Here is an 11,297-nt window from a genome sequence, read left to right on the forward strand (position 1 = left end):
GCCGTATGGGGTATAGAAAACAAACAATTTTACGGTGTTCTTCTAAAATTTGAGCTAGTAAATGCTCTCAAACTTCATTGATGTGTGGCACGAAATGGATTTTTTTTGACATGATAGTGTGATAAAACAACTGATATGGTTTCATGATCGAACCACTAAAATTAGTGTTTTGACCGCATCTAATTAAGTATGGTGAACGAAAAAAATGCATTGATCAACCCCTATATATCGTTCGACCACTGAAAGTGAGACAAAATATTGATCTTACACTATTTTGTGAGGGTACCTTAGTTGAAATTGAAAAATAAAAAAATATTAAATATAAAATTTAATAATCATTCAAATCAATCTTACTATAATATATATATATATATATATATATATATATATATACTTGCTTACAATATTCATATTCATATTCTAGTATATTAATTTTTTTACAAAAATGAAGGAAATATTAAATATTATTGATGAAACAAATGCTAGGGAACAAAGCTCTCGCTAGTGAGCCCAAAAAAACAAAAGAGCAGGAAAACAACAGAAGAAAAACAATAACAACAAACACACAGATACAAACACAACCAACATCAATAACTCGGCAGGACAAAGGCAAGGAAAGCTTCAAGTCTGAAAGGTGAAGCATCAATGCACAACAGCAAAGGGCCCAAGAGAGCAGAGACGATTCCACTAGCCTGCATCAACAGTAAACATAACCAGGAAAACTAGCAGGGAACTAGGATCGAAGGTTAGGCGAACCACTCCCACTGCACAATGTAAGGAAGGTTGCATAATAACTTTTCTCTTACATTTGCTTCTTGGGATATTTCCTTCCACCAATTAAGGGAGTGGTAGCAAACTCTCTCTATACATATAATGATGTGGAAAGTAACTATTCTTCAACCCATCATCTCTGTGTTGCTTTAACACTTTTCCATTGTCATTCAATTTCACTATTCTTCCATCGCCCCTTGATGCAAGAAGAGCGCCATCTCTTGTTAAGCATATGGTCCACGAGTGGTTCTTCCTGCAACTGATGTTATCCTGCAGAACAAAACATTTAATCCAAGAAGACGACAATTTATATTTTTTCATGACCCATATATGACCACGAACACCATTTACACCCTCGTACGGGAAACCCCAATAATGGAGACCGAGACATCCTCCTAGTACCGTGAGATAACAACAATCTTTATTATGCCACAATTCGACATAATCATCTGATAGAGGAATCTCTGATAAACTTCTATTTATCAAATCAAAGGCAACAATTAGCGGAAGGTGTGTGACGTTAGATTCAACTAACCACTGAATATACTGATTCAAGAACAAGCCCTTCATATTAGGAGAATCATATAATCAAATTCAAAACCAGAAATAAAGGATGGTGCATTGGTTTTCAATCAGAAAACCCGAATTCGAGGATGCGAAGTATGTGAATTCATAATCTTAGGGATGCGTACGCACTGCTTACAATAATATTGTCGTATAAGAACTAGCAAGTAGTCATTCGTTGATTTATCATACCAAAAACCAGACAGCGACATCACAACCTTTCTCATTGGTAACAACACAAACCCTCTACAACAAACCACAGGCCGAAGAGCAAGATGACTGTAAGAAGGGAGAGGAACATCAAGTTTACAAGGTGCAGGTAGGAATTTGTCAGAGACATCAGTTAATAATCCCTCAAAAGTGAGGGACGTGATTTGGGAACCATTGTCAAATGATGTGAGAACACGATGGGTGGGTCTAGCGACTAGGTCAAAATGAGATTTAGCGAATTGGGGACTAGAAATTATGGAGAGCTAAGACTTGTACACGCATTTGTAACGCACTACAAACTTTACCGGCAACCTCAACAATATTTCTACCATCAACTCTTCAGGGAAAGTGAAGTTCTCCATGGCTTTCATTCCTTCTCTAACTTGTTAGAAGTGGTTGATCGAAGTCTGAAGAGGATTTATACTATTTAATAATTATTATATTATACGATATGATATGATATTATATTATACTAGTACTTTTACCCGTGCGATGCACGGGGGATTTTCATTTTAGTTTATTGCGTATTTTTTTTAAATATGTGTTGTTAAAAGATAATTTAAGGATTAAAAAAATTAATTATATATATAAGAAAAGAAAAATTTGTTTTTTTCATAATGAATGTGTTTGTTTATATTTTGTAAAAGCGCAATCATTTTATTTATTTGTGGTTTTTACCCTAATTTTACTAAATGCTACATTTTTTAATTTTTATCCTATAGAACAATTTAATAATTTTTGAAGTCATTGTTAGCTTAAATTTTTATATTTTGCTGCAACTGGATGTGGAGATTTTCGTGAGGAAAGTCTTGGTGCTTTGGACATTGATCTCAAGTGAGTTTCCGAATATGGTGAATGGGGTCCGACTGTTGTCAAAGCAAAATATGAGGGGTGAGGGGTGTAACAGTAACCATGAGATAAAAGAGGGAGGGATATAATAGTAATAAGAAGAAATTGTATGATAGTAACTTTCTAAAGTTATTAACAACCACTCATTTTTTTCAAGTTCTTTTCATATTATTTATGGGACCCAAATTGCTTCTCAGAACTTCTCCACCATGTTCCATATGAATTGTTGACGGACCTTAGTCTTTATCAATCTGATATGACCTTTGGGGGTCAACTTAGGAAAAACTAATTCAAATAATTTCAAAGTAAATTATACATTGTCGGCGTATAAAGATTAAATGGATCATAAATACGAAACAAAAACATAACTAAATAAAGGATTGATCATTCTTCTTTTGTAGGTTTGATAAGTTTGGCATTAAAGCTTCCATAACCATCAATCAAGTAGCATCTAAGACACTCTACAACTATTATCAAGAGCAAAATCAATACTTTCTTTTGCAAACCTTGAAACTTCAGAACCCATTGTGGAATATGCTGCATTAAGGGATGGACAATGATTATGATACCTGGTTTGTACTCCATCAGCCCTGTCACCCTTCTCTGTAAAATGAGACGGTGCAGTGCCAATTTGAAAACACCCCTTAATTTTATATTTTTATAAATATTAAATATGTGATTTAGATACATTTGAAGAAATTACTGCAATTTTGCATAGTAAAAAGGAAGGATTTGCATTGCAATTCTCGACAAATGAATAGCGATTAAAGGAGAAGCTATATAAGAAGTCGTACTTATCAGCTAAAAGTTATATTAGATTATGGTATACTGATAAAAGTTAATTATAAAGTTGAAAAACATTAGAAGAGGAATATACCATGTATAGTAGGCAGCAATGGCAACCAAAGACACAAAGTGAATCCATCTGGGAGAAGTTGTATGAAATGGAAACTTATGAAGGTGTCAACCTAAGAATGAAATGCGGCGAAGAAATGGCGGTACTGAATGCAGAACAAAGAAGGCAAAAAAGAGACAGAAAGAATGTCAAATTTAAAGGATACTCATCACATAATCATTACCTCTTGAAGAAGGTGCTATATTATTGAGCTGAAATGTAACTCTTGGAAACCCAAAAGCTTACTCAATGACTCCTAATAAAGTGCAATAACATTAGACATTGTAACTAACTCTTAAAGACACTTTAACCAAGATTAAAAGCTGAAAACAAAATTGACAATAAGCAATTAATTTTAATAGTAATTGGCAAGTATCAAAGAAATGTAACTCTTGGAAACCCGAAAACTAACTCAATGACTCCCAATAAAGCGCAATAACATTACACTTTGTAACTGACTCTTAAAGACACTTTAACCAAGATTAAGAGCAAAAAATAAAACTGACAATAAACAATTATTTTTACTGTTATTGGCAAAAATCAAAATAAGCAATATTATTATTCATAACTTATCAACTAAATAGTAAATTGGTGATATATGAACCTTTAACTCACTGGCAATGGGTCATTGCAAATCAATGAGAGCTGAATGAAATTATCAAATTTGATTCCTTTTAACATTGGGATCGCCCTGTTCAAAAAATAAGCACACATCACTCTCAAATCCTTACACCTCTGCATCCACCTGAATTTAAGAGAAATTTGCCTTACTAATTTTGAAGACACCAATGGATGTTTAGAGATGATTCACTAAACAAAGTTCAAGGAACAAAAATTGGAAGAATTAATCAACGAATCAAACCCAAAATTGAAACAAATTGTAACTATAACCTAATCTTCTCATGCGACTGAAAACCTTGCATCACAGAGAATAAGAACAATGATGTGATAAATAAATGAAATCAAAGAAGGAAAGAAGAGCCTTTGTACTCAGTGAAACGGGAATCATATTTGAAATTTGTATTTTTATCACAGAGAATAAGAACAATGATGTGATAAAAAATTGAAATCAAAGAAGAAAATAAGTACCTTTGTACTCACTGAAACGGGGAATCATATTTGAAATTGGCGTTTTTATCCCTTAAAATACATGATAGATACAATCAGGTATATCGAATACTCAAAAGTTTGGTTTGTTTAAAATAATTAAAGTATTGCGATTTTAAATCACAATGATAATTCACACATAAGAAATGGAAATACTGTGTCGAGAGAATCAGCTCCAAATGCAGAAGAAAATAAGCACTAAAGTCGGTTCAAGAAAAAGAAGCACACAAACAAAATAAACATGTTTGAAGGGTGGGAGAGGAGTAAACTCACATTTAAAATTGTCATATCTAAAAGTACGGCCATATATACTTTTGATTTCGATTTGTGTCATCTCTTCTGCATTGTAAGTCTTGCCCATAAACTACTGGACAATCTTTCCCTATGTCTTTCTCTAATGTTCTCTCCGTTTAATAATACCTACAATTTTTCACAAATGGAAGAAGTCATTTTTTAACAGCATCAAAGAGATTAGAACAGATAGATTTCAGAAATAAAATTAAAAAAGTAAAAGATCCACCTTTTCAGTGAGGGAAATTGGGTATGCTATCTGGCACTAAGAATGCTATTAGAAGTAATAACATCCCGTGGGAATGAAAAGTGCAAGCAGAAGGCTCAATGGACCTGAAAGAAAATATGACAAATATCAATAATGTACCATGAAATTAAACATCTTTAAGGTAAAATGTAGCCATGAAAAGAATATCTGGACAGTTTGAAGTGTACAAAAACCTCAACTGTAACCACCAACCAATCTATAATACATATCAAAGAGTAACATGCACCAAGAGTAAGTTCAATTAGCAGTTTGAAGTGACACCGTTATGAACCCAGCCGCGACGGAGTAAGAAAACCAAGGTGGAGGCAGTGGCAGCTTATAGCAGCAGCGAAGAAATCAAAGGCGCACAACAGCAGTGGAGCAAGAAACCCATCAAACCATGACTTTCTATAATCTCCTTGTTTGCTTTTCAATGTCCCCTGAAATTGCACCCTCAAATGCAACCTGAATCTTTCAAAGGGAACCAAAAGAAATATTAGAAAAGCAAGATCTCGACCAACCATGTTGAATATAACCCCTAAATCTAAGATAACTAAAACAGGAAAAACGCACAAACTCTAGAGAAGTAAAGTTTTTATTTTTGATGCAGGCTTATATTGTCCTTATAAACATGCTATGAGATTTCAAAATTATACATATCTCACTGCTTTCAACCTCAAAAAATGATGATTTTACTAATGGAGAGAAGAACTGGGGTGAAATAAGTAAATGGTGAATTGAAAAGAAAAGAGAATTCAGATTTATAAAATTCTTACCAGATGGAAGATGAAGAAATTTGCCACTATTGCTGTAACCACCATTGCAACCAAACCCAACTGTGCAGAAATAATTAATTAGATTTTCAATCTGATAAGGCAGAACCAATTGGAAGGTAGAAGACGAAATGAACATGGCTTAACGAAACAGGAAGACAAAATGGGAATGTAAAGGCAAGAACAATATCAAATTGGGAGGGGACCGTGTGCCGCTTGAGATGGATTGTCACCGCTTATTTACCTTTCACGGTTCCACTATTCGTCTTGCGCTGTCCACGTCCGCTAACCCTGTCTTCGTATACGGCTATACGCACAACCTTTGCCACCACTCGAGCAACAATGATGATTGGACTTCTTAGTTCACTTCACACGGCCGTTTACTGTGAAAGGGCTTATGGAAATTGTAGGGAATTTGAATGCCAGCTGCCCATGAATTCATGCCCATTGCGTTCTGAAACGGTCTGGAGAAAGGGGAGAATACAAACGTCTCGATGGTGAATGTGGGGATTTGGGTTTTACACCCCACCTATTGGGTTCAATACGGAAATTATAATAATAATAATAATAATAATAATATATTTTACAAAATGATAAATTTTATATTTTATAAATATATAAAACATTAAAGTTAGTCAATGGTAAAATAACTTTTTAAATATAAATTTTAGATTTACTTAACTTTAATACTTAATTATAGATATACTTAGCTACTTGATATACTTTTTATATATAAAGAGTAATGATTATATTTAAAAAAATCATCAATTTTTGATTAATAATTAAAATTAAAATAATATAACCTTAATTTAAATATATAATAAATTGAAATTTTTTACTTTTAGTAATTAATATAAATATTATTCATAAATTATTAATATTAATATCAATATAAAGGTCAAATCAGCTTAGTTTGTCTTATTATTTTATTAAAAAAAATTCCTCAACGTATTATTTTTTAATATTTAATTTTAAATATGATAAATGGAATATTTTAGTTTACAATTAGTAATCAATATAATTTATAATATAAGATTGTTATTAATAACTAATTAATATTATTATTAGTGTGAATGTCAAGTCAAATTTACTTTTATATTATTATTATCATTATTAATTTTTTTCCACCAGTTCTGATTAATAATTAAAATTAAAATAATCAAATCATTTATTTTTAAACATGAGAATTATTATTTTTACAGTCAATAATTAATATAATGAATAATATAAGAAACATATTAATAATAATTAATATTATTATTAATGTACATGTCCAATAATGAATAATATAAAAAATATTAATAAATATTTTATATTATTTTATATTTTATATTATTATGTAAAATTCAAGTCAATTTGACTTACTTTTCTTCCTCTTGTAAAAAAACAGTCAATAAATTTTCTTGATCCATATAAATTCCCCCCACACACTTCACAACATACACCATCCCCATCTCACTTTCACCACCAAATCGATTCCTGCAACCTTGAGGTAAATTTTCTTCACAAAACCCTAGCTTTCATCAATCTATTCCTTTTCCCCCTTTTTGAATTGATGTGATTTTGTCTCAGATTTTGTTAGATTTTTATGGAGGAGAATTTGAATTTGGGATGATGATTGCAATGGAAAACCCAGTGGGTACTGAACTAGCAATGAACAATGCTAGTGTTGTTGTTGAAGTAATTGAATTTTCCTGTGAACCATACATAGGGTTAGAATTTGATACATCAGATGAGGCGCTTAAGTTTTATGAATCATATGCAAAGCGAACAGGATTTAAGGTTCGGATTGGTCAGCTGTACCGGTCGAGGACTGATGGGTCTGTTTCTTCTCGAAGATTTGTCTGCTCAAAGGAGGGTTATCAGCTCAGTTCAAGAACAGGTTGTCCAGCATTCATAAGGGTGCAAAGACAAGATTCTGGGAAGTGGGTTGTTGATCATTGCTTCAAGAGCCACAATCATGATCTTGAAACTGAAAGTGCATATTGCAATCCAGATTTGAAGCAGAAGGGTGCTGCAACTATCAATTCTTTTGTTAATGTGCCCCACAGGCGAAGGAAGAAGAAATTGTTGCTTGGAGAAGCCAAGGTTATTGATTTCAAACGCCTGAGAAAAGAAGGGGGTGATGGACAGTCTAAGTTTGAACCATTTGTAGGTCAAGTGTTCAATTCAGCTAATGAAGCCTACCAATTTTATCATGCATATGCAGCATCCGTTGGTTTTGGAGTCCGAATTGGTCAGCTGTTTCGTTCGAAGAATGATGGCTCGATCACATCCCGTCGATTTGTGTGCTCGAAGGAAGGGTTTCAGCACCCTTCGAGAGTTGGTTGTGGGGTTTATTTGAGGATTAAGAGTCAGTCATCTGGCAAGTGGGTAGTGGACCGTCTCGAAAAAGACTACAATCATAATCTGGATATGGAAAAAGAGTGTAGACAAAATCACATTAAAGATGACTGGTATACTGTGCTTTTACAGTATTTCCAATCAAGACAAGCCGAAGATACAGGATTCTTTTATGCTGTGGAAGTTGAAAACGGTAAATGCATGAGCATATTTTGGGCTGATGGAAGATCTAGATATTCATGTAGTCAGTTTGGCGATGTCCTTGTTTTAGACACGTCTTATCGAAAAACTGACTATTTGGTACCCTTCGCTACTTTTGTTGGCGTTAACCATCACAAGCAACCTGTGCTTCTTGGATGTGCTCTAATTGCTGATGAATCTGAGGAGTCTTTCACCTGGTTGTTTCAGACTTGGCTGAAGGCAATGTCTGGTCGGCAACCCCTCTCAATAATAGCTGATCAAGACATTGCAATCCAGACGGCAATAGCTAAAGTCTTTTCGGAAACCCATCATCGCTTTTCATCATGGCAAATTAAGGAAAAGGTACAAGATAATCTGGGTCTGATGGGCAATGAATTTTTAAATGATTATGAAAAGTGTGTTTACCAGAGTCAAGCAGTTGACGAATTTGACACTGCATGGAATGCCTTGCTCAACAAATACGGATTGAAGGATAATGCTTGGTTAAAAGAGATGTATGAGAAGCGTGCATCGTGGGTTCCAATATATTTGAGGGGATTTTTTTTCGCTGGCATTCCCATTAATGATAGTGTTGATTCATTCTTTGGTGCACTTTTAAATGCCCAAACACCTGTCATGGAGTTCATTTCACGGTATGAGAGAGGCCTTGAGCGACGTCGGGAAGAAGAAAGAAAAGAGGATTTAAATGCTTCCAATTTTCAAACATCTTTGCAAACAAAAGAACCGGTTGAAGAACAATTTAGAAGGCTTTACACTCCTACCATATTCAAAGTATTTCAAAAAGAGCTTTTGCAATGCTATAGTTATCTCGGATATAAAAGCTATGAAGAAGGGGGGCTTAGCAGATATTTGGTGCGGAGGTGCGGGAATGATCTGGAGAAGCATTTTGTTACATGTATTGCGTCCAATCTAGGCATTAGTTGCAGCTGTCAGATGTTTGAGCATGAAGGTGTCCTTTGTAGACATGTTTTAAGGGTTTTCCAAATATTGGAATTGAGAGAAGTTCCGTCTCGCTACATCTTACACCGATGGACAAGAAATGCGGATGATGGTGTTTTCCTGACATTGAATCCTAGAGTAGCTCTCAGAAACTGAGGAATTTGATGTTATGGAGTTTAAGAGAAACTGCATCTCAATTGAAACGTATAAACTTGCTTCTGAGATTTTGCGAGAGGGTGGAAGGAAGCTCTGTTGGTATAGGTGAATACTTCTATTTTGTGCGGGGTTGTACATAGCTGCACAATTAAACATTATAGTTTGTGATGTTCTTTCTAGTGACATTTATGCCTTTATAACAAAAATTCCAATGTTTTTCTTGCATAGATGATAACAATACTTTAATTTTAAGCCAATGATGCATGGTTTAGGATTGCAGTTTCTTTTAACCATTGGTTTGCACAATGGAGATTGTGTTGTTGACTCCATAAATGAAATGACGCCAGTTCTTTTATGGCATTTTGATAATACTAGGGACCTTTTGATATGGTATCATTTTCAATCCCTTCAGTCTTCACATACTTTATTGAGTTATTCTGTTGTAAGTAATAGTTTTTGTAAGGTTCGTCTTTAAAAAAACTTAGATTCCATTAATATTATATATCATCTAGTTCAAAAAAAAATTATATATCATCATAATACAAATAAGATGTGAAACCTCATTCTTACAAGTCATATAGCATATTACACAACCTCATTCTTCTTGTTTGTTATCATCACACATCTTCAACTTGTTCACCAGCAGGGAGTGAAAGCAGAGACTCTGTATACATGGCCAGGGAAACATAAGTATAAGGATATTCATCATAAGAGCAGTGCTCTAGTACCTCTCCTTCGCCATTATACTTCACCAGCTCCTTATAACCATCTGTTCCAACAATATCACCATTTTTTGTACAACATATTGGGGAAAAGTATTTATTGGGAATGTCATTTAAAGATAGAGCAAGAGTCATAACCCAAGATGACTGCAATTTGTACCTTTCCATCACCCATATACTAACTGTATCAGCCTCCACAACCCATAGACTGAGAAATCCTCGAAACACCCACACATCATAATCTGCAGATTCATGGTAAAATTCATCTGGCAGAGGTATATCAGAAAGTCTTTTTTCAACTAAATCAAATGCAACAATAAGATCAACATTTATATCGTGACGAAAAGCCACCCAATGAATAGCATCATGCAAGAGTGACCCAACTCTGGGATCATCGCCAGCGTTCATATAAGGCAAATGGGTACCCTCAATTTCTTTCCATGTATTGGCTCTCCAAGAGAAAAACTCCAAATGGGTTAAATAATCAGCTGAGTTTGGATCATATGAAGCTAGAACCACTAAATAGTCATCTTGTGATGGGTCGTAGCCAAAACCATATAGATAGGTGAAAAGGAAGGCATCCACATTGGAGGAAATAGGTGGATGTGGTATTTGGTTGTGAACACCAGTGGATGGATTCCAAAGAAACAGGTTTGGATTACAATCCAAAAACAGAAACCCTCTACACGAACTAAGATGAAAGTAATATGAAGGAAGCATGAATTTAAGTTCTATTGTAGTAGATGCAGAATCATCGTTTAGTGATGCATCATCTAAGTCTATAGATCGAGTTTCAGGAACAGAAGCTGGTGCTAACAAGAGCCTATGGGTGAGTGCCGCAGCTAGTTGAAAATGTGATTTTGCAAAGTGGGGATCAGTGATGAGTGAAAGCCATGACTTACAAACGCACTTGAAACGTACAAGAGACTTCACTGGCAACCTCAACAGGATCTGAATTATCAAATCCATTGGTAGATTGAGGGTCTTTTTGTTCATGTTTGTTCGTCCTCTGCGGCTGTATCTCTTCATTTTGGTGCACTTGATCACTTTGTAGTATATATGAAGTCCGTGATGTTATAATTTTATATATAGATAGGAGAAAGTAACGTTTCTTGTTCCTTCTATGGTACTCTTCCATCTTCAGCATTCTTCCTTCTTTGGTACTCTTCCTTCTTTAGCACTCTTCCTATATGGACATCAACGGTCAATAGTATGAGTCAACAAGTATT

General features: G+C 34.4%; 2 protein-coding genes and 1 long non-coding RNA gene across 16 annotated transcripts; 1 reads left to right on the top strand and 2 right to left on the bottom strand.

Moving 5' to 3' along the window:
* Window positions 1-446: 446 nt before the first annotated feature.
* LOC130714277 (uncharacterized) lies at window positions 447-6,223 on the bottom strand. Of its 14 annotated transcripts, XR_009011221.1 has the most exons (8): window positions 5,952-6,223; window positions 5,711-5,770; window positions 5,129-5,405; window positions 4,917-5,020; window positions 4,670-4,816; window positions 4,379-4,429; window positions 3,894-3,980; window positions 447-3,545 (listed from the first exon to the last, which is right to left on the bottom strand). It is a non-coding gene; the product is annotated as an uncharacterized LOC130714277 (long non-coding RNA). The 14 variants fall into 14 exon arrangements; XR_009011219.1 differs by lacking the exon at window positions 4,379-4,429 and having other exon boundaries at window positions 3,905-3,980; XR_009011216.1 differs by lacking the exon at window positions 4,379-4,429.
* Window positions 6,224-7,096: 873 nt separating this feature from the next.
* On the top strand, window positions 7,097-9,766 carry LOC130713550 (protein FAR1-RELATED SEQUENCE 12-like). The gene is given in 4 exon segments (XM_057563321.1): window positions 7,097-7,199; window positions 7,280-9,308; window positions 9,311-9,379; window positions 9,382-9,766. Coding segments are annotated over 3 exon segments (2,133 nt in total). The 5' UTR covers window positions 7,097-7,199; window positions 7,280-7,318; the 3' UTR covers window positions 9,456-9,766.
* Window positions 9,767-9,838: 72 nt separating this feature from the next.
* Window positions 9,839-11,230, bottom strand: LOC130713551 (F-box/kelch-repeat protein At3g23880-like). The gene has a single exon (XM_057563322.1). The coding sequence runs from the start codon at window positions 11,095-11,097 to the stop codon at window positions 9,964-9,966; it is 1,134 nt and encodes a 377-aa protein (XP_057419305.1). The 5' UTR covers window positions 11,098-11,230; the 3' UTR covers window positions 9,839-9,963.
* Between the last annotated feature and the right edge of the window lie 67 nt (window positions 11,231-11,297).

This window comes from Lotus japonicus, chromosome 4 (genome assembly GCF_012489685.1).
Source record: "Lotus japonicus ecotype B-129 chromosome 4, LjGifu_v1.2".
Lineage (NCBI taxonomy): Eukaryota > Viridiplantae > Streptophyta > Magnoliopsida > Fabales > Fabaceae > Lotus > Lotus japonicus.